Here is a 23589-nt window from a genome sequence, read left to right on the forward strand (position 1 = left end):
TGATGTTCAGCTAAGTCCTATTTTGGGGTCTGTCTCTCTCAGACCTGCAAGCAGCAGTATCCATAGAGATGTTGTTGCCAGCAGTCAAGATGTACACATGTTGATTAGTGTTTCCTAATTGCATTTACCAGTATGTCTTCATTAAGGTCCTCTGAGGACAGAGCCTTAAAGTATCTTGGTTGTGGCGTGGGTTTTGCTAAGCCGTCCATTCCTGCCTGATATAAGCCTGTCTTTGCATGAAAAATATATGGTCAACGTTTTCAGAAGAACTTGTGGCTTAGGTGCTGAAATCCCTTTGCAGTGAAAGTTAATGCATCTTAAATCACTTAAGGGCTTCTGAAAATTGTAGCTTTTCTTTCTAGAACTTCAGTAGAAATAGCAGTGGTGGGGGGTTGGATGTTCCTAGGCTTCACGGAGAGCATGCTCTGTCCTTGCTTTGCTTTGCCTTCTGGTAAGTAGATGGTTTTAGGTTTCAGTATGGCTTTGTAATACAGCTTTCGCTGTCTAAGCTCTTGGGTTGCAAATGATTCTAGATTATTTTCTTAAAGGGAAAAACATAAAGTGGAATTGTGACAGGTCTACAGCAGCTGAAGACTTGCAGCTGTCTGCGTCTTACATGAACGTGTATGTACCCGTGGGAATCTGTGTCAGTACACGGTGCAACATACACATTCCCGAGTCAGTAATGTAATTCGGTTATAGATCAGTAATATATAACTCAGTAATACAGTCAGTAAACTAAACAGGTAGATTGGGAAACAAAATTCTGAGATAAAAATAAAATTCAGAAAGTAACCAAAAATATGAAAAGACTTTCTCAAACTCCTTTGCTTTCATTTCAGTGTATTTTTAGGCTGTATGTCCTTTAGACTGAGGATCTGTCTTAAATGTTGGTCTCTACCATACTGTTGTATTATTGTTATTGTTATTATCTAGTATCCAGGCTTTTGAGAAACCCTCTCCAATCTTTCTGGGTTTGCCTCATATACTTAATGTTTTTGGTGGTGTTTCTTTTTTTATCACACTGCTAGCACAGATTTTAAATATGGCTTTTGTTAGTCACCGTCTGTTTTTTCAAGAGGGACAAGGCAGTCACTGGGATACCTATTGCCTTTGTGGTATCTGCCTAATAAAATGCAATCTACAGAGAAAAAGAGGATGTTTTCATCAAATTTTGGCTTGGAGCATCAATCAAAGAAAGATGTTATCTTGTTGTTGAGATTGTTTTCTGACTCCATTGGTCTTCATATGCATCTTGAAAGAACAAGTAATAGGTCCAGATGAAAAGCCAGAAGGGAATAAGGAGCAATACAGAATGATGAAATAAATAAAGACCTTGTAAGATTTCAGGTACAGAGTTGCCTGGTACAAATTTGGCAGAAGTAGAAGGGTGACTGAAGAGGAAAATAGATGTTCCTTCAGAAGGCAGAGCCTGACCGCATTGCCTTTGTTCCCGTTTAAAAACGGTACAGACCTTTGAGGGGAGGTGGCAGGTGACCCCTGGGGATGCGGGTGGGCAGGAGCCATTGATGCCCCTGTCCCGGCACAGAAGTAGAACACCTCCCCGCCACTAGCCTTTGTTATGGTCTGTGGCATGTGGGACACAAGGGGTTGTAAGGGATTTTAACCTGAGCTAATTTTTGTAACCCATCTAATACACTGGGGACGTATCAGTTTTCCTCTCTGGGTGTTTTTGATGATGACTTTCTCCAAAACTGTGTTCCAGAGCAGTGTCTGAATGCTGTGAAATCAGGGCAGTATTCTCCTGTATCTTCATATGTGAATTATGACTAATGGCAGAAATGATTACAAGCAAATTCTGGTTAAACCAGCCTAACTAAAGAAGGGATAGCTGGCAGGCTTGCTTTCTAGAAGTTTGTCTTAATGAAAAGGATGACCCTGATAACAGGAGTAAGTAGGAAACTTCTGTGACCATCGCCTATTGCACTAGTTTTCCCTGCTTACTGTCTCATTAGTGCTCTTGAGCACATTTGCTGTAGACTTTCATAGGATTTTTGGAGAACACTGAAGAGTAAGGGCCAAATGCCTCTGAGTTTTCTCTGTAGTCTTCACAAGAGGTGAAGAAGCTGGAAACAGCAATTGAAAATGAAGCCCAGTGGAAGTTCATAAAGAACCTCAAATACTGTGAGTTGAGGTAGTACGTGTGTTAGAGCTATAACCGTATTCTGCTTCTGGAAGAGCATTTTTGTCCTCGCAAATGTGCGGTGCGGCACTTGTATCGCGCTTCCCAGCAATGGCTGTGCATGGAGTGCTTGGCCACACATCTACTCCCCAGTCCTCTGGGCTTTGGGGAGTGCTGAGCTGTGTGTGCTAATTGCAGCTGTACTCCAGTTTCTCACTCCCAGGGTACCTGCAGGAAGGGTAAGAGACGGTATGAAGTATGTGATACAATGCTTTTGTTCCTGTCTTGTGTGTGGTTGTTGTGGAGAGTGGTTTCCTCTACTGATACCCTAGTAGTTATTGATGTTGAAATGGTTGTGACTTACTTTGTCTCCTTTTCTTCCTCACTCATTCCCTTTTGTCCTTGAAATCAAATACAAAACTGTAGAGTCCATACTTCATTGGACAGAAGATATATTTGTCTGAAACTCTCCAAAGACAAAAAAAAGAGGGGCGATTTGGTGCATCATAATGCTGCTTTGCTTTTTGAAAAAGCTGTTAGGAGCGGTGGACCTTATCACTGGGCCAGGTGTGAGGATGTGGTGGTGTGTTATGGAGTGCTCACAGCTTACTGTGTAACTTCAGCAGGTTGCCTAGATGCTTTCCTCTGGTTTGATTTTTCCCCTCTGCAAAACTTGGAATAAAAATAACAGGGGTTTGCCTTTCTGTTTTTTGTGGCTGTGTTGGTACAGCGGCAGTCCCTGCCCTTACTACCCATTTGTACAGCGTCTGCCGCAACCTGGCGCTGGTATCAGTTATATCCTTCGGGCACTGCTGTGATAACAAGTAATACTGCCAATAAACTTTGCATTCATTTCACTGCAGATTGGGGACAGAATATTTTGCTATAGTGTACTTACGCAAAAGCCTGTAATGGACTAGATCAGGATAAATTTAGCTATTAAAGAAAATAATTTTCTCCTTTATTTGAACTGAAGCTTGCCGCTTAAAATGAATGCATTTGTTGTCTTCTCCATTTGGATCATTTGTGTGCTCCGTACAATTATTGTGGCACCCATAAACGTGAATTTGCTGAAGATGTTTGAACGCCATTTCAACCTGAGTACAGCGCGCTCTGAAACCAAGATTTTGTAGGAAGACTGTATCCCTGCCACGAGAGCCAGAGACCGCTGGCTTTCTGAGCTGAGACTTCCAGCTGTATCTATATTTAAAATATTAAATATGACTTTTAATCAAACGAAGGTGAAGATGGAGCATGTAAAAGTGCGTATGAGTGGGGAGCATGTCAAAATATGGAGGGTTAGATAATGATTTGTTCCTGGGATATTGGATTTGCCTCCAGGCAGACTTACTCAAAAGCTTCATTTTCCTCCTTTATTTCATGTTCATGATGTATTTATTAGGTAAATAATAGCAAAGTCTAGTTGTGCAGTACATAAGCTTTAATGAAAATGTAATTGACAGTGAAATTTGACAGTTGTGTTACAGAGAAGAGAATCTGTACTGGAGCTGCACACAGAGCATCGTTTGCCTCTCCTAAGGTCACTTTAGAAAGAAGCCCACGTAATGTGCACGTGAGGCTCAAGTGCGCCTACTTCTCGCTCTGGCTGGAGTTGTGGTTTTGAACCAATGAATACTTTAAAAATCACTATAATTATTTTAACACTTCTATGGGAAGAGGACATGATCTGTCCTGAAGACTTTTATGATCCAGTGCCTCCTTCCACAAAAATGTTGAGGCCCTTAATGCCCCTGCAGTGGGCAGCAGTGGCTGCATCTGAAAGTGTGGTGGGGGCATGCAGGGCTGGTCCAGGGCTGAGGGACCTGGTCTGGGATGTGTTTGCATGGTCTACTGTGTACCTATGAACGAACCTTTTGGCTCTGGCGTGGCTGTTCACGTACAGATCACAGGCGGGAGGGCTGTGGATGGGTCTGTCAGGCAGCTCCTGTAAATTGGGCTTTTCTCACCTGTGGAAAAGTTCTTGTGGGATGGAAACTTGTGTTGTGTTGACTTCCAAAAAGAGCAGATATGCTGGGAGTCAATGCCTGTTTCTCATTATAGAAGGAAAACCTTTGTGCATCTATGCTTATTTTCTTTGAGGGGTTTTGTTTGTTTCCCTTTTTGTGATACTTTTATGGAGATGTCTATGGGACCTCTGCCATGGCACCATTTGTTTTCACTTGTAAAAGCAAACAACTTGCAATGCTAATTAAAGAGCCTTTTTAGATAAAGTAAGAGCTTTGCATTATTTATCTAAATTCTTTTTTTATGGGAGAATGTTCTGAGTTTGTTCATTAATGAACACTTAGAAATAATATAAAATTAGACCTCATGAATTCTTCATCTGGTGTAATTTACCATGATCGTTTTTCTTAGCATTTAGGTGCTGTGAACAGTTCGTTATTCATAGATAACTTTTTTGACTTCCGAGTCCTCAAAATGTGTATGTCTGTGTGAATTCTCCATAGTTTTTGGAATTTTCAGATTTTGATGTTAGGAAAAGACTGCTTGTGGTACACTTAAAAAAAAAAAAAAATTCTTTAGTGCCTATAAATAACACTTATTCTTAAGGTTTTTAATTCCTACTGATTTTTTCCATACATACCAAATTAATTTCTATCTATTGTGGAATATGGGCAGTGGAGTATAAGTAGTTCAGATAACAAGAATAGGTGCTAATTACTTGCTGAATACAAGCTCCTTTCAGGGTAGGTATGTGACAGTCTTTCAGTTCAATGTGCAGACCTTTTAGAGTGCTGAGAACGAATTTTGTCAATATAAAGCATGTATATTTACATTTATTGAGCCATTGGCTATTGTTTATGCATGCAGTAGGGAGATAAGACTGTCTTAATCAGTCTGTGGGTAGTTTTCTAAATGATTCATTAACCGTGCTTTGTAATAGTAGATGGATGTCACATTTTTACTGTAATAACTGAAGATTAATGTCAGTTACTCGAGCTTGTTTAAGCATTGAAATAGTTGTGTTTATACATACAGGTATTCTTTGCGTTATTGTTGGAGCTAATATTCCAGCAGGAATAAATTGAAATTAATTGTTTAAAAAAAAAAGGAAGATACGACAGAAGTATTTCTGAAACATTACTTGCAGTGTAGGAGTTGCTATAATGGATATTTGTCGCTGATGTTTTGTAGGAGGGGTTATACCAAGCCTTTGGTAAGCAGCGTTTTGCAAAATGCTGGCAAAGCTTATGCTGAGCATATTCCTGAGCAGCAAAGCATTTCTTTGAAATCTGTCAAACTAAAATACGTCGTACTTTACTGATACGTTACCATACTGAGAAAAGTAGTACACCAAGAAGTCATTTTCAAAAGCAGCAGTCTGATGAAACACATTCAGAATTTGAAATATAGGTTGCCTTTAACTTAGAAAATTGCAGTCTTGAAATTCTGTCACATAGTATTTTTTCCAGTGTTATAAAGATAGAATATTCAAATTATTGGTGGCTAAATTATCAATGTCTATCAACAGTCACTGCAATTTACTCTTCAAAGATACTGTTACCCCGTGTGTAGAACATGGTGTTGCAGTATTGGGAGTCTGGCAAGTTGTTGGCCAAAAAAAAACAAACCCGAAATAAAATGCCTCTTTATACCAATAGCGTGTGAATGTCATAACACATGATGTTCTTACTGTAATATTTCAAGACCAGTAGTAGCTGCCTAAATTGGGTCAGAGAAGGTCTATAAAAGCTATAGAGATGTTCCTAATTTTAAGTGGCATGTATAGAGGTGCGTTACTAATCTTCAAGGGAGAAGAGTATATTTTGTTCAAAACAGAATTAATGTTGGGGTTAAATCACTGTTGGCTTTTCCACATTTATTTTGGTCGTATCAAAATAAGCCCTTGATGAGTTAGACAGACTTACAGCCTCCTTTAATATTTTTTGTAGAATTGAATTATAGCCCAGTACTTTCTTGTGTTAAAGTTATTACCTGTAATTAAAACATAATGAAAGTTAACTGTGTGCCCAGGAAACCAGAGTATCTATTTCAAAGATGTTCATATTGCGATATAGGTATCGAATTAAAAATCTAAATGTTAGTGTGTGATAGAAGAAAAAAAGCAAATGGCATCTTGATATCTATTCTTTGAATAAATAATGTTCCTCTTATGTAATGTGCTGACTGATGTGGGATCAACAACTTAATATTAAAAACAGTTGCCAACAATAAATGTCCCAGTGCGTGCACACTGAACTCCTAACAGTGCATCTGAGCTTCAGGCATGGAGGGGAAGAGGACAGAATGTTTGGAAAGGAGAGCTAGGACTTACCTTTTGGTTAACTAATAATTTAAGCCTTTACTAATGATGTGAATCAGTGTGTACATCTAAAATAAGTATTATTCCTTTGTGCCCGTAAGAACTTTGAATGCAAGCCCTGGTACATAACTGCTTTTGCACAGAAATCATTCTGTAAATGGAGACTTAAAATTATGCAGTAAAAATTACATCTGAAATATTTAATCAGAAATGCTTTTAATGGGTAGACAGAAATGCTGAAGAATTATCTCATTTTTCTTATAAAGTAAATTGATTTTCTGTAACCTAAAACTTTGCAATAATTTGAAGGGCAAATAAGTGCCTTGGCTTTCCTTTCTACCATTGAAAAATCAGGAAAACATAATTGGAGTTGGGTGAGAGCAACTAGGAAGAAAACCTGGCACCTGGTGCAACTTCAGTTTATGCCAAGATATTTTGATGAAGTACTGCATGAGGAAATCTACTTGTTCGAGAACAGATTATTTTTTTTTTCCGAGCAGTGTACTGGTAATGTTCTGAATGTGTTAAATATCTGAGTTGAATTCTGTTTATTTGCTTGCTGTGGAAGGTAAGCATGCTGAAAATGTAACTAAAAAGGGTGTGCAAAATGCATAAGTAGGACACCAGCCAGTTCCAAATTTTGTTTTCTTTCACAGATTTTAAGAGATCCAGGGTTATTGTTTATCGTGGGGAACTATAGATAGCTTTTGTCTGTTGCTAATAATAGATGATATACCTTCCTCAGCGCATTGTGCGGAAGTCCTGCTTCTCCTGTAACTGAAACCCGTGGTGTGGTATTCCTGCTGGCTTCAGAAGGGCAGGAGCAGCCCCTAAAATTGCAGTTTATCGTGTGGGTTTTTTCTGTGTTGGAAATTATGCTATCAGATGGTTTAAATGCACGTGGAAAGCTGCAGTTAGCCATCAGCTGTGTCACTCGACTTCTCACTAGTCTTATTGTCAGAACTGGAAATATTTTTCCCTCCCCTGATTTTAATCAAGTTGATGAAGATACGGCACAAATGAGCACAGTGTGCTCAGCTGAAGTGCGTTCGCCTTGGGGTGCGAAGCCCTGGCCTGCAGCAGGCTGGTGGCAAAGCTTAGCGTTGGTGTCGGTGGGGTGTGATGGAGGTGCAGAGGCCAAAGGATGATCTTCCAGCTGGAATCCTGAGCCAAACAGATTTAACGGCATCTGAAGCATTTAGTAGTACGTGTTGAGTAAACACATGTATGAAATCCAGTTGAAAAAAAGGAAGTATGGCCGATACTATGTCTTGAAGGAGGGAGTGTATGGGGCTGGTACAGCCTGATGAAGGATGTCAGCAATGCTTGGTGCCACGTGGCTGGCAAACTGGCAGAGGGATTCTGGTTTGGATGTGCTGATTTCTTTCGAGAAGTTACTATTTTTGTGTAGTTTATTTTCAAAATGATGCTGTTGTGTGGTTTAAGGCCTTTCTTTTAAGCACAATGTGACAAGGCTTCTTTTTATTTAAAAATTGTTAAACCAAGTAGCTATTCCTGGGCTTGATAATCAAAAATAATGGTAATTCAAAACTTATTTCCATTGATTAAAAAAAAGAGGGTTATTTCCTAAATGAGGTATTAAACTAATACTGGAGCATTTCAATTAAAAAAAAAAAATAGACCAGAATATAACCTATTTAGTCTGAACCACCCTCATGTAGTTAATTTTAGAATAGACTCCCTTTTTTGGTGTCCCCCCAACCCTCCTGAATTACAGGCCTAACTTGTCACAACATGTACCTCCCTGGATTTAAAAAGGAAAGCAAATTAAGTCTTGAGTAATTATAATAATTACAGGATTGGATGAACACAAGGTTTGGAGTGTGTGGTATTGTAGCCCTTGGTTGTCCCCACGCTTGTCCCTGTCCTGGGGCAGTGTGGAGTCTCTTGCCCGGGGCAGCATTTTGCATCATTGACTCTTTGATGGAGGGGGGCTGAGCCCATCCAAGGAATGCTCTTTGATAAGAGATACCAGCAAAGCTGCACGCTGCAAACTTCAGTGGACCGCAAAAGCCACCATTTGCATTGCTTTAATTTATCCAGATTGGAGACAGAGATGATGTCCTTCCCTTGTCAGCGCCAGTGACAGTGAAGACGGGCTGGAAGCCATAGTAGAGGCAAATACCTATATAGAAAAAGCTTGAAGTACACAGGTTTTTCTCCTTCCTTTCTCTGCCTGTGCAGTTTTCAGATGAAAACTTGCATTCTTCATCCCTCAGCCTGCAGATAAACATGCAGGCGGCTTTACCCGCGTGACCGGTGGCACTGGTGACAATGGGGCTACTGTCCTGCACGCACTTTGCTGGCTGGGTTCTTATTTGTCATTTTTTGGAAAGGCTTATTTGAGTCTCTTCTGTGAAAATTGGGAGTTTCACATTTCAAGGTAGATGTTCGTGTTAAAATTCCAGCCCGCACCTGTGCCTGATAAGCCTTTCTTTGATTAAACCTTTTCGATTCCAGTAAATATCTGAAGACCTTTGTAGCTCTGAAGATTGCAGATCCGGGGCTTTATTATTTAAAGAGGTGTCAGTTCGTTAGTGAAAAATATAACTGGAGAATATAGGTCATCCCTGGAACCGGTAAATGGTATGTCTTGGGACACTGAGTTTATTAATTGAAGGCAGTCTGAATGGTGACACATTGCAGATTGACTGTGCCTGGTTAATGTTGTTGTCATTGCACTCTGTGATACAGTTATTAAATAGGTAAAATATTTTACCTTTTCATATAGAGCCATTCACATACTTCATCTGATTTAATGGAACTATAATTTTAATTATGATTATTACCTTAAATTATAATTAAATTTATGTGGTTTAAATTTACATTTGTGAAAATGGCTGCGTGATGAAAGCAGAAATCAGCTTCGCATTAACAAAAAAAGAAGGTTTTTTTAACTGCATCTTAGTATATGCTTACAGCTAAAGACTAGCATGACCTACTTTGCAACAATAACAGAGGAATCAAGCCGGGGTTGTTGGTTTTTTTTTTTTGTTGAAGTATCTAAATTGGCCATGAATGCTACCTACTCATTCGTTTGTACGTATCTTTAAAAATAGCTATTGTATCTATGAAACTTAAGGGTTTTTTCCCCTTCTCCTCTTATTTTGATGTAGATAATTAGCACCATGGAGCCTCAGGTGTCGAATGGCCCTACTTCCAATACAACCAATGGACCCTCCAGCAACAGTAGAAACTGCCCTTCCCCCATGCAGACGGGGGCTGCTACAGACGACAGCAAAACCAACCTCATAGTCAACTATTTACCCCAGAACATGACCCAGGAGGAGTTCCGGAGTCTCTTTGGGAGCATTGGTGAAATAGAATCCTGCAAGCTCGTGAGAGACAAAATTACAGGTAAGCGCTTCATTTGGTGGACTCTTACATTTATCAGGGTCACTTTGCAGTCGGGGTCAGCAAAACCTTGGCGCTTAATATTGCGAGTGCTTAGCACAGGGAATACTGCAAATACTGTGGTAAACTTCTGGTAAACTTCTTCAGATGGTTTTCAGTGATGCACGCTGGGTCTAGAACAACTGTAGGAGAAGCCCCTCATCTTCCAGCCTCCATCCAGATCTGAGTACAGATCAATGTACTAATGTTGCCAGTCCACACGTGTGTGACATTGCAGCTCATTGCAGTGGAGCTCAAATGATGGCATTACTTTCATGATCATTCTGGCTTTTATTTAACATTGAGTTAAGTTGTAGGAGGGTAGTGTGCATGGCTTGAGCCAACTGACCATTCCTCATTCTGACTGTTTCCTCTGAACCTCACCATACCTTCATCAAATTTTTGCCTGTTAACAACGCTGTAAAGTCAAGATGGTTCTACATGCCCATCACAGCTTATTTACCACAGCATTCTGGACCAACAGTGGCCTGTAGCTGGGAGCCATCGCTTTGGATTTCATTTGGACATTTGTGGGTATTGGTTAATGAACTCTGTTACCTGAAAATGTTTGAATTTGCCATGGTTCCTTTTCTGCATGAAGTTACACCCGTTGGTGTAGGTGTCTTCAGAATAAGAAAATCCTCCCATTACAGATATTACCTCAAAGAGAAGAGGTGTCTGCACTGTTGCTAGAGGAGGTGTGGAGAGGGTGCAGGTGCACCTACAGAGCCTGCTCTGAATCCTCGCTGCCAGGAATTCACTGGTGCACCGGAAGACAGTGGGGTGAACAATCAGCTTTTATAGCTTGCTTTGTAGGTTAGTTTTATAGGTTGTGTGTCTACTCGCACCGTAGGTGGGGAACAGCTGAAATTTCACTGCTGTTCAGTGCATCACCAGAGCTGTTATGTTTAGCACAGAGCAGCAGCTTTGGGAAGGAAAGGGTTCCAGAAAACGAGCCGTCTCCTCTCTCGGATGCTCTCCTGGCAACTTGGGCGTGCGCTCTGTGGAAAGAGACACCGTGTAAAGATGAGGAATTAAAATACAAAGCTTCATACCTACTTCCATAGCAGCCTCGCAGCCGTTGTATTGGCAGCATTAGGATGATCTGCATAGTGCTTTTAAACATGCAATGCTTCTTTTTTTATTTACTTCCTGACATATAGCAATGTTCTGGTTGAACACAAGGCACATAACAAATGGCAGTAGCTGCAGGGCAGCTCGAGTCCTCAGAAGTGTAGTCCAGCAGAGCGTTCTTTAGCACGTTGACCATGATGTATCTATCTCAGTATATCTTCTGATTGGGACACAGCTTCAGGGATATTAAAAGGAAGAAGACTGAAAAATGGAATTGACTCTTATTCTTTACTTTTTTCTACTTAAAGAAAAACAAATCGTTTTAAGCTCTCACTCCAAAAAGTTCCATCCAAATAACCGAAGTCCTCTTCTTTTATAAGCACAGCTGGCCCAGTATCCCAGTGTGACATACCACCTTTGATATCTGCCACCGGACCAGTTTAGCTCCAGACCATTGTTTTTCTTTTAGTCTGAAAATAATCTGAGAAATTAAGTTGGAGGTCACTTCAGTTATTTCAGACAGAAGTGAACACCGAGCCCTCATCTGCAGGAATCTAGTGTGCTTAGCTTGAATTTAGATCATGGCAGGTCCTGTGTTTCATGCACTCTTTTGCTTCCTGTATCCCTCAAATTCATCGTGATTTCTTTGCAATATAATTCCAAGAGTTTAGATACTCAGTGTTGTTTTCATAGAAAATTGGCTGTCCTTGGACAGAGAGCCATTACTTCATCGGCTAGGAACAGTGTTCTTTGTTTCATTCCATCTCCAGGCTTTTGTCTCTCTTTTTGAAGATGTGAGGAGTTTGCTATATGATCCTCTGACATATTCTTGGGTGGTTTCTTGCCTATGCTTTTTCTTTCCATACAAAGTGCATAAATCTTTGATCAGTAAAGTACTGTAAAGGAATGATTCTTTAAAAAAAACATAGATGCTTTGAGAACATCATGCCTAAGTGATTGAGGAGCCTACATGTTGTTTTAAAAAGTGATACAAGTACAAAAGAACCATATTCACAAAAGAAGAATTGTCCTCCAAAGCCTCTCTGCCATTTTTGAAAACAGAATTTAATCTGCCAAGGTTTTAGGGCCTGTTATCAAGGCATTGTGCAACATTACTAAATTCTAGGATGCGTGTTCATTCCTCACATTGAATTCAGAGCTAGTAAATCGAATGCAGTCCTCAGCCAGAAGCAGTCCATGTTGTTAAAGGTTCTTAGAACATTGAGAGTAACAAAATGGAAATGCACTGAGGTCATACCCAGCTCATCTTTCCAGATTGTCATCTAAGTGTGTTCTTCATTAGGCTTTCTGGGGTTTTATGTGTTGGGGTTTTTTTGGGAGAGGAGGGGTGGAAGTATGTCAGTAAGCTGTTACAGAATTATGACTGGCTTTCAGGGGTTCTCTGCTTTTTTTCTTATTAAAAATCAATGTAGGTTTTTTTGACAGTGAATGCTGTCTTGCAGAAGAAACAGTAAATTCTTAAGCTATTTTTGGTGAACTGGTGAAGGTCTGAAACAATTTAGGTTTTGTCTGGTTTGGGATTTTTCATGGTTTCTGTTCAAAATCTTGTGTGTTAATAAATCTCAGCTAAGTGTACACTTTTTTAGTATGCCTCTAAACAAGTGTTGGAGCTCTTCCCACTAAAAATAGAGGTTGCCTTTAGAGATAGCAAGTTTGTCTCCTTCCTGCTAAGGTAAAATAATGGGTAAATCACAGAAAGCCAGAATAAAAAGTTAACTGCGGAGAGAGATTGCTTCAAGAAGAACAGAAAAGGTCATAAACCAAATTGTCATTAAATAGTTACCCTGGCAAAACCATATTAGAAAATCTCGAATGTATTTCTAAGGCTAGATAGGATTGAATTAGTTCATGTAAAAGATTTGATTTTCCCCTGTCCTGTCAAGGAATTGCATAGATGTTGTGAAATAGTGTTTAGGCTCCCAAAATACTTTTTTCAAGGGGTTCAAAGCTAAACAAAGTCTGTTACAAATTCTCTCAAAGGGATCCTGTTTAATCTGAACTCTTATTAATTTTAAAGTGGATTAAACAGTATATGTCAGGAATAATCAGCTGCTCCAAGTCTTTCTGCAGTCTTAGAACGGTAGTAGGGTTTTTTAAGAAAATTGATTCGTGATGTTACCCCTCGCTTTGGAAAGACACATGTTTAAACAAGCATATTCCTTTACTAAAAAAAATATGCTAATTCGGTAGTACACTGTGCTGAATTGAATAGGAATGACAGCTTCTAAGACAGCCTTTAATTTGGTATTCAAAACCAAAATTGTAAACTTTGGTTTTGTTTGGTAGCTTCTCAGAACAGGCAGGATATACAGTAGCATTTTTAAAAGATGCTAATGACTTGAAAGAGGAGATGGAAGTCAGGCATACATTTTAATTATGGGGGGAGGGGTTGCAATAGAAAAAATGGGGTTTTTCACTGCAGAGATTTTAAGGGAATGAGACAAGGAAAAACAGACTGAAGATCGTTGCCTTCATTTGGCAGGGGTGTTTAATAAAAGCAGAAGTTGTGGTTGTAAAGTGTGCTTATTAAATTCTTCATTTACACTACCTAATTAATTCTAGCATTTTAAATTAACAGTGAAACTGGTCCCTGCTGTACCATTTCATAGCTACAGCATATTTCGTCCAACAACCCAGTTGTTCAGGTTTAATCAGCTGCTCTCAAAAAATGAGAAGGAACTTGAGTTTAAAAAAAAAAAAACCCTAAATGGCGTAAACATTTTAGAGCAGTGTTGGATGAAGGGAGGTGACTTCACAGGGGAAGACAATGGCTTCAGATGAGTGTGAGGCTTGGTGCTTACAAGTGATGCTACGCTACATCATGTTGCAGATGCTCCTTTCTTCCTTATTTTGCCCAAAGGCAGACAGTGATAAATATCTTCCTGACTTGGGGAAGGAGAGGGCTTGAATTTATCAGAAAATTTTGAGAAGAAATGCTGAACTTGTTTTGTACTGTGTTTGCGAACAAAAGATGCAGTCAGTGTAGTGTCCCTCAGACATTGAAACTGCTGCTGGACAAGTGAGTTGTCCTTGTTGATATGGTTTGTGTGTGGGAGAAGAGGATGTTTGTGGTTTTTTTAATTGGTTTGATGGCCTTAGCTGAGCACTTAAGAACTATATTTCCCTGTAGTCTACACAGGAATTTATACCTCTGAATCTTCAAATGATCAGTATCTAAAAATCTTTGGATCTCAAATCATCTTTCATATCTTAAAACGATCCAGGCGCACTGTAAAGCAGAATATTTATTGGTACAGGATTTCTGTGCATCGCTTAACTTATGACAGAGTTTGCATATTCCTGCTGTGTGGTACAATTTGATGTTCTTTGCATGCATAATCAGGAACTTCATTGCTCCTCTGCCCAAAAAGCAACTCTGGTTTTAAATTGTTCCTTTTGAATTTGCAGTTCCTTTAAGATTATGCACAAAGATTTATGTCTTTCATTTTAATTTCAGGTATATATAATGGGACTGATGCAGACTTAGGTTAAGACAGGCAAGCTATTGACTCAAGGCAGTAGCATCTGTGTCTTCTCACCTGTTAGGAGGGAAAAAGATATTGACTGTTTTACCTGTAGTCCTCTAGAAGTTATGGATTGTCCATTCCTTACTCTTTGGACGTTCAAGCATATGATCCAAGAACCAATAGCTAACAAAATGGCAGAGTCAGAAATAATGCACTGTTATGAGAGAGTACAGGGAAAAAAAAACTTCCATGTGAGCAGTGTTCAATGCTTATTTCTCCAAAGAAACCAGTAGACTCCTAATCTGGGGAGGATGCTCTGCTGTGCTCTGAGCTACCACGAACCCCTTCTGGTCTGGAATTACATCCATGCTCCATTGGGTTGGTATTGTCTGCCCTCTAGAAAAATTATTTCTTTTCAACTCCCCGTATAACAAGCAGTTTACCAGCACATACCCAAAAGGTGCTGCTGTAAAAATCAAAGACCCAGCTGTTATTTAACCAAGCGTGTTCAGTGAATGGTGGCGCTGAACTGGTGTTTCCGTCAGGGACATGCTGTTCAGAGGTTGCATGCTTGGTGTTTCCTGAAACTTGGGGCCTAATGAAGCAGCCTTAATTTTAGCACCTGCAATGGGTAATGGTTTTTAAACTGTTGGGTGGAGGTGGTGTGTATCCTCAGGAGCAGAAGCCATTAGTTGCATGCTGTGGTGGTGACCCTAGGTGGCAGGAGGGAAGGAAGCCAGGTATGATCATGTTCCCCAACAGTATGGCTCGCCAGGAGGGAAGCTCTTTAATCTGATGGCAAGTGCGTAGTAGTAGAAAACACTATTTAGACTTTCCTTAGTAAACAGGCCCCTTCGAGGATTGGTCCAGTGTTTGCAGCAGGCAACAGCTAAGCTTTATGTATTTCAGTTGGAGGTTTGGTGCCTGATGAGTAGATGAGCAAGAGCTCATGGTGTCCACCTTGGGATCAAGGTGGGACTCAGAAAGTTCACAGTAATGGAAAGACAGGAAGCAAAACCAGGATCAATGGTTAAATCTAATTATAGGAAAAAGGCCCTTACAGTTCATGACAATAGGTAACATTGCACAGTTAAGTCTGTATTTGAAAGACTCCGGATGGAAATTGCAGAGATATTAGTAAAATTGTGCTGCTTTGTTATGGGGGAAAATATTTCTTTTTATTCAAAGGAAATAGTTCGCAGCTATTTATGTTTGGAAGCTGCAGATAGAATATGCATTCAGTAAAAATTTTACATACGAAGACTACCAGTGTTTTATGTATGTTTTCTGTAGGAATTCTGTAAAAGGGCATACCAAAAGTATTTGCTATTGGAAGAAAAAAATATGATCCATATGCAGATAAATACAGCTTACTGTGAAACCCAGCATTAAGTTACCTGATCCTGAATGAATGAAAGTCTAATCTGGGCATAAACTACTTGTACGTTTGTTGTCCAATTCACTGATTGTGCTTTGAAAGTGCCTTCCATTTTGAGATATTACTGGTGCCGGCGGTTTTCCCCACTTAAAAATACATTAAACAGATAGGATTATAGAATGCAGGGATTATGTTAGATAAGACTTACAAACTGTTTAGAAAGTGTGTAAACACTGATGCCTCATGGCATAAGTCCACCTAATAACAGGGTTTAGGAGAAAAATACCTTGTAGAGGTAGTTTATTCCCTTGTTGACTCGGAAGGGTTTTCAGTAATGCTCTGTAAAGCAGTGGTAACTAGTCGCTGACCTCTGATCACTTGGTACAGATCTTGTTAGACTAGACTGAGTGTTAGCAGCAGTTGCTTTGCTCCACTAGTAGATGAGAATTAACAAAATCCTTTGGAATAGGGTTTTTTCCTAAACTTACGTACTGTGGTGTTCACCACTTACAAAGTGAATATAATTCTGGCATTTGGTTTGATTGCATTTAAAGGCCGCGTTTAGTAGTGCCCCTCAAATTGGCTGTATAGGGAATCTCGGTAAGCAGCAGTGCAGTCTTCTGCAGTTGGCTTCCACGATAGCACAAGACTTGCCATTTGCTAAAATAGGAAAAATATTTATGTAGCAGAGTATCTGCTAGACTTTTGTCTGAAAAATAATACAAAATTAAGTGAATTTTAGTAGTTACGGGAGACTTATATGGCAGTTATTTCTTTGTGTTGAGTTTGTGTTCAAAATGCTGTGAGGAAAGAGTGGTCAGATAGAGTAGTGTAACCGCAGCTGAAAGTCAAGTGCCCAGAAAAGCAGAAGTCTAAAATAACGTGGTTTAGAGCTGAAAAAAGGAAAATTCTTTCTGTGAATGAGAATACAGAGCATGCTTCAGTTCTTGGTTATAATCTTTGGTACCCTCGGTTGCATGCAGAGAATAAAATATTAAGACATGAAAAACAGACGTGTTTGAGTCTTTTAAACCTAAAATCTAGAATTATTTTTAAAAGACTAAATATATGGCTCTGAATGTCACTAAAGACCTTTGATAAGCTGATCTTAATTTGGTGGCCTAGTTATTTTATTTTTATAGCTTCTTATTTCCTGAAGTGTATTCTGTTCTTGAGCAGAGATAAATCTAATTTCAGTATTGCATATCGTATTCTAAGGGCTGCAGATTCAAGACGATCCCCAAATATTGATTATCTAAACGAACATTTGCATTAAGCCTCTGAACTAAATTCATTAGCACTGTGGGGGAGGGAACACAGAAATAGTAATGAGTGTCTTAGTGCTGGATTTCTAAAATGTGTTTGGTATGGTTTGATGTCTATTCTAAATGCTGAGGAAAATGGTCAAATTTGCATCCGTCACTTTCATTATCGCCTCTCTGCAGTTGTCTGGTGCATACTCTGCACTGGCGAACAAAAGAATTTTGATTTCTTGATTATTGGAAAAAAGCAATTGAAATGAGCGTTGGGGCAAATAGGCAGAAAGCAAGTAGGCATGACCCTGCTGCAGTGAAAGAGCTTTCTAATTAACTTCAGCAGTTTCACTCCTGAGCTGGTTCTGAAGCCTTTCATGCATATTTAGTTTATTCTTCACAGTTTTAACTGCTTGGTTTGAGTAAATAACATCACCTTCCTGTCAAGCCTAGTGAGGAAGGATTAGCAGTATGGTTTTCCTCAACAGCACAAGCACGGTTACACCTCTGAAACGGTGACTTCCAGGTATAAGGTTATTTATGCAGCTTTTAGTGTCTGCTGGCCTCTTAGTCTGAGACCTTCTTTCCGTCCTTCATATCATGTGTTGAAGATAACTCTACCAGGAAACAGCCAGGTGAAACAGCTATGTTGGTGGAACCTTCTATGGTTTAGTGATGGTTTTTGTCAGAGTTGGGTTAATGGTTGGACTAGATGATCTGAAAGGTCCCTTCCAACCTAGACAGTTCTATGAGTGTATGTTGTCTGTCCTTTTTGCTTTGTTCTGCCCTTCCCTTTACAAGCACAGACCCCGTGCATCAGCCCTTGTGCACAGCTGCTTCTGTCCCTAACCGTTTTTCTTTCTTTCCTTTAGCCCAAGGAGGACAAGGAGAAAGGGGAGAAGGAATGAGAGAGTTCCAGAAAAGCTCTGGGAGACTGGCAGCAGTGTCCACTAATGATGCACTATCTTCCAGCTGAGGCAGGGTCTTTTGGGGCAGTAGTAGACAGCACATGGAGAGATACTTCTTAGGGCTCCAAGGTTGAGTCTCCCAGCATTCATCCGTTCCCTGCTACTCAAGACCTTCTGCTCTTCAGTCATACCAACAAGCAGCATGGCTGTGCTGCGGCTGTCACTGCTGCCTGTCTCCCCTGTGCCTGCTGCTAGACAACTTGTCCAAGAACATAAGTGGCCTGTGCAAAACCAGTGTGAAAGGTTTTGAAATTGGCCTTGCTCCTGCTGTCCCTTTTCACAAGGCTTTACTTTTTACCAATGCTGCATTAGGAGTTTCTTCTTGGCTTTAAGATGGCATTTAATAAATTTGTGACTGGGACTATTTGACCTGTCTGCAGTAGCTGTTTCTCAGACTTGGTGAGCCAGGAAGTTCTTGCTCCTTCCCTGTTGTAGAGATGATCCATCATTCGTTGACTTCCTAGCATGCAGGTGTTTTTTCTCTACAGCCAGAAGAGCCCTGCAAGATCATCTTCACCTTGACTTCTGGGAATGGTCAACCTGAGACCTTCAGATCAGTATTGGGATCTGCTGCCCGTGGGGAGCGTATGTCCTCAGTACTCCCATCTTTTTCCCCTTCATATCTTCTGCTAGCTCAGCTTACGTGCAGCCCCTATACTGATGAAACAAACTGCCTTGTCAGATTCCATCCACTCAGAACCTGTCCCTCAGATCTTTTCTGCTTTTGGGTTATTCTGACTGACTTGAGTGAGGAACCTGCTTACATGATCAAGCCAACCTGTTTTCCATCTGCTTTTCAAGTGAGACGCCCTCTGCAAAGGGAAAGTTTCCTTTTGGGATATCTACTGCTTGGAGGTCTTGCCAGGCATTAAATCCTTTCCTTCTGCTTTGCTTCCAGAAGACTTCAGAGGTTCAATCCCAATGCTTTGAAATTTAAGGTGTCATCTTAATTTGACTTATGGTTAGGAGGGATTAATGTCTAGTTATGTTATGTCAAGAACGTATGGAGAGGGGGATTTACCACCATTTTCTACATGTGCAGATCCTTAATGCTACTCACCATCTAATCTTTTCTCCTGCCTAAAGGATAGTTGTGCTTGCTGGTTGCATTGGGAGTCCAACAGCCTTTGTATGCAGCTCAGTGGCAATTGTGTGCTTATAGTCAGCGTTGATAACCTCCTCAGTAATCCGCTGCCTACTGGAAGTTGTTCTGATGCTCAGCCTCTGCCGGCAGAGAAGCATACGTCTTTGGATTTCAGCAGCATCCTTCTTCATGTCCTGTATTTCATTCCTGCAGTTGTCACTAGGGTATCGCAGCATTTGACTTTTACACCATTTGTGGTACAGCTTGTGTCTTGGCCTTTCTGCATCTCTGCCTGCCTGTTCACACAGGTTTTGATTGGGTGCAGGGTTTCACGTTTCTGTGGTGTCACAATCTTGCGGTCCCTCTCATCCCATCATGAGACTTTGATCCTAAAAAGGGTAGGGTAAGAGGGGAAGGAAGCATCATGTCACTGGAGTCCCAGTCTGTTTCGTTGACTTTGCTCACGGGCTCTGCTTTGGCAGACTCACTGCTGGGTTTTGTTGGACAAAGCTGCTGTTCTCTCTTCTCCTTGAGTGGGATCCATCACTGACTTTGCAGATGTTCCTACTTGTCCCCACTAGGATTTTAAGCACAAGTTACTGACTTGCAGGTGCTGCTGGAGACTAGGCAGACCTCTGCTCCGACCCAGTACTGCTGTTCTTACAACTCTCACAGCATCTGTTTAATCAGTAGAAGATATCAGCTTGAGGGGGGAAAAAAACTGAATGTTTTTATTATTTTTATTCACAAGAGTCCAGCCTCTTTTTTCAGTTAGATAGTTTTTAAGGGGTGTTGCAAAAGCAGATGGACAAAAAGCTGCGTCATACTCACCTGCAAGCAAACAAATGGCAGCATCCCCAGTCTGATTAATTGTTGCTGTAGTAGAGGGGTTTCTGCTAATGTGCCTACTGCCCAGTATGGATAATAGCCTGTGCTGACAGGCATTTTGAAGCACCTTAAATTAGATAGCAACAGGCTTTCTCTTGCTACAGCATTCTAGGATCCACAAAATGAGGCCGCCTTTCTCTTCCTCAGGATGCTGCTGGTTAGATGTAGGGGGTGCTTTGACTTTCCCCTGTTCTGAGGACGGTAGGTAGGGCATGATAAGATAGGGCATGTAACAAGGAAGAAGTATTCTCCAGCAGTTCCTTTTTTAGACTCCTCTGTTCTCCTACATGCTGTATCTGTGTCACTTCTATTTTCCAATGCATCTCTCTCTCCCATTTCTCTACTTTTTCTTTAAATATTTTCCTGCTCTGGAAGCCACTCTGTCTTAAACAAAAAACCTAACCGCAAACACGAACAGCTTGGGAGCTTGACTGATAATGTTTTTTGCCCTTATGTTTTTTACTGTGTTGGAGTTGCCGCCGTATTACCTTGATTTTTTGTTGATGGGTAGCATTGGGGTACTTGCTCCATGTTAGGTATGTTCAGGTGCTTTGCCAAACTGTAAACAAAGGAAAGAAAAACACACATGTTTTCCCTCTCCTCTGTTTACTGCCTATATGTTTAATATTGTGTAAAAGCCTTTTCACAAGAGTAGTGTTATCATAAAACCTGCGTTGTTTGCCATGGTGGTCATCCAGCAAGAACGGCTTGCCGCGACCTCCACACATAGTATGTCCAGTGCTGTACATGTGGGTATTGTCATAGGAAAAGCTGTTGCCTGATAGAGATGAAATCTGCCACCTTTTAAAGGAAAAGACTTGCTCTTCAGTCTGGAAAAAAAATTGGAGCGTATTCATGCAAATATTCTTTTCAACAAAATTATCAAGAAATTTAAGTGATAGAACTAGGTAGTACGTGCACACAACAAAGTCATAATATTTTCTCCTTTAAGCAGTTTTCCTTTTATTACTTCTATTACCTGCAAGTACCTAAAAGGAATACTATGAATGTTTGAAGTACCTCCTAAAAATTCCTGCTCTTGTTTTAAAATTCTTGAAAGTTCTGTCTTAAAGTTGAAGCAAATTTAAGTAGGCTTGCTGCAGTCTAAGTGTTGATGGATAGCAAAATTTTTATAGGTAGCACGTTTTAGAATATGATAAAGTGTCTTTACTTTTCTCAGCATCTTTCCAGATGCTGTGTAACGTAATCTATGTAAATCTAACTATTACGGATTAACCTTCTTAGCTGTCAGGTTGCAGCTTTTATTTATGTTTTTGCTGATCAGATTAAAAATGCTGCAGACGCAGGTTGTGTTGTTAATATTAGATTTTGTATTCTGGTCTGTAATAAATGACTTTCCTCTGTGCATTGAAAAAACTGGTTAGTAGAGCTCAGAGAGTTTAATTAGTAGTCTGTTTGAGACAGAATAGGTATTCTGAGTCATTGTTCAGAATTACTGTGAAATTTCTTAGTGTTGTGATGGCTTTTGTTTTTTGTTGTTTGACAGAGGCTGAGATACAAAACCCTAAATGTTGCCGAATTAAATCATTTAATGACAAAATTACCGGGGCTTTTTGAATTTGCAGTCAGCCAGGTTTCAGATACTGCTGCTGCAGTGTAGTGTTATATCTTACTTAGTATTTTTGTTTTGCAAAATAAACCCTTGTTTCTTCTACCATTTTTGGTGCCTCTGCCACTTCCTTTAGGCTGGAGGTGTTACTGCCACTGCTTCCACATAAAACATTCCCAGGTTTGAGGACACACTGGATTTTCGTATCTCAGCTGTGCCTTTCCTTTCCTAGTTTCTCTTCGTGCGTAGTTCTCGGTGAGAAAGCATGTTCTCGGTCTCTTAACAAAAATCTCTCTCTTATAAGCCGAGGTCCATGTTACTTTAAGACTTTTCCCTCTGCCGACAGGGTTCTCTGGCCCATCGTGGAAGTGGGAACCTTGGTCAGTGCACAGGCTCTGGCGGGGTTCTGTCCTTCTGCCTTTTTCTCCATCACTCCATTGCTTGCTACCATGATGTTCTAGAATAGTGGGTTTTCTCATAAACTTTGACTCTGGGTGCCTGGCATCACTTTTTTGTGCAGGTGTTTAGTACGTTTGCACCAGAACTGTGCACGTGGGATCACTGTGATCTGAACTTACTGTCCCTTTGGTTGAAACCTGAACAGTGAAAAATCACCCCATTTCTTTTGGTTTGCTTTGAGTTTCTGCTCTGTTGTTCAGTACTGATGTTTTTAGTTGCCTTCTGCTTTCTAAATTTCAGAAATACCAGCATTTGGGATGGGGTGCAGGGGGGGAGGATAAGTTCTGCTGTCATGAAGCACGTGTGCCTCTTCCATGACCTGCTGGTTCTCACTGTTGGAGTACCTTTTCAATTTCAGACCGTATAATTTTTTTTTACCCTCTTTTAATTTCATCCTCTCTTATGAGTAACAGTGTTAAGTAGCATACTTCTAACATTTCACTTTCATTCATCATCTTTACGCATCTGAAGTCTCTATAGCCTTTTGCATCTCCTTTTAGTCAGAATTTAACCAAGGGATTTTAACACTGGACACTTCTAATCTGGCATTTTAAGTCATTCCTGGCTTAAAAACCTGGTGGCTGCTGAAATTTGCCTTCAGTTTGCTGCTTTCCTTATCTCAGTACATGCATTTCTTGTTCTAGTTGAATGCAGCATCTTTATGTATCGCTGGTCCAGCAATGCTGCATCTCCTCTCTATGGGATGTGAAAGGCTTCCTACAACATACTGTGTGCTTTAAGTAATGCAGTGACTTCTCTAATTCCCGTGGCAGACTTCTTTCCACACTGCTGCTTACCACTTTGTATGTGCTGTATGTGCTGGTATGTCTTTCAAGGCTTTTTTTTTCTGGCTCTACTTGTTTTCATTTTTTTCTTGCTGAATATTGTTTTAACTTAGCCTGTTTGTTTCTAATGTCTGTGTTCTTGTGTTTTAATTCATCTATTCTCCAGTATTGAATTTACTGTTCAGGATAGACAAGTCATGACTGTTTCTTGTCCATTCATGCCTGTCCCCAGAACACTGGATTTTTATAGTACAGTCCCTGTTCTCTTCTGGGACAAAGCGGGGAGGAGAGCAGCCTTGCTCTTCTCGGAACAGCTGCTAATTCAGAGGCTGTGTGCTCCTTGAAGGAAGGGGGAGGAGAAGATGAAAAGAAGGGAAGCAGGAGATGTTGACTGGAGGAGGGGGGAATCCAAATATTTGTTCACAAATGGAACTCAGCTGTCTTACCTATGTCAGGAGTGGTAGCTCCTGAAAACGTACTTAAGCAGTTGCTTGTGTATGAAGGCACCCATGCTTACAATCAGGCTTTACATTTAAAGAAACTTGATAGAGGCAGGAAAAGGAAAAAAGAAAGAGGAGGATAATATATTCTGCAGCATGAAATGTGCGCGTTGTTTACAAGCTGTCTCCAGCCCAGCACAACTCACAATGGTCCGATAATAAGGTTACTGTCTTAGGGTGGGGGACATGCAGTTTTAGGTCCCTGTTTTTAGTGACTGTGTTACTCCATCCAAGTTCACCCTGGAAATCTCGATGCCTTTCAGTTTCCCTTCTCTAAAATAGGAATAAATGTGCTTTCCT

The 23589-nt window shown here is 40.4% G+C and overlaps 1 protein-coding gene across 2 annotated transcripts in view; it reads left to right on the forward strand.

Moving 5' to 3' along the window:
* Nucleotides 1-23589, forward strand: part of ELAVL4 (ELAV like RNA binding protein 4) — a 63389-nt gene that overhangs the window by 12793 nt on the left and 27007 nt on the right. For both annotated transcript variants that reach the window (XM_054212124.1, XM_054212125.1), the window contains exon 2: nucleotides 9566-9806. In XM_054212124.1, the coding sequence (XP_054068099.1) occupies nucleotides 9566-9806 (241 nt within the window). The remainder of the gene's footprint in view (nucleotides 1-9565; nucleotides 9807-23589) is intronic.

This window comes from Rissa tridactyla, chromosome 8, assembly GCF_028500815.1.
Source record: "Rissa tridactyla isolate bRisTri1 chromosome 8, bRisTri1.patW.cur.20221130, whole genome shotgun sequence".
Taxonomy (NCBI): Eukaryota; Metazoa; Chordata; class Aves; order Charadriiformes; family Laridae; genus Rissa; species Rissa tridactyla.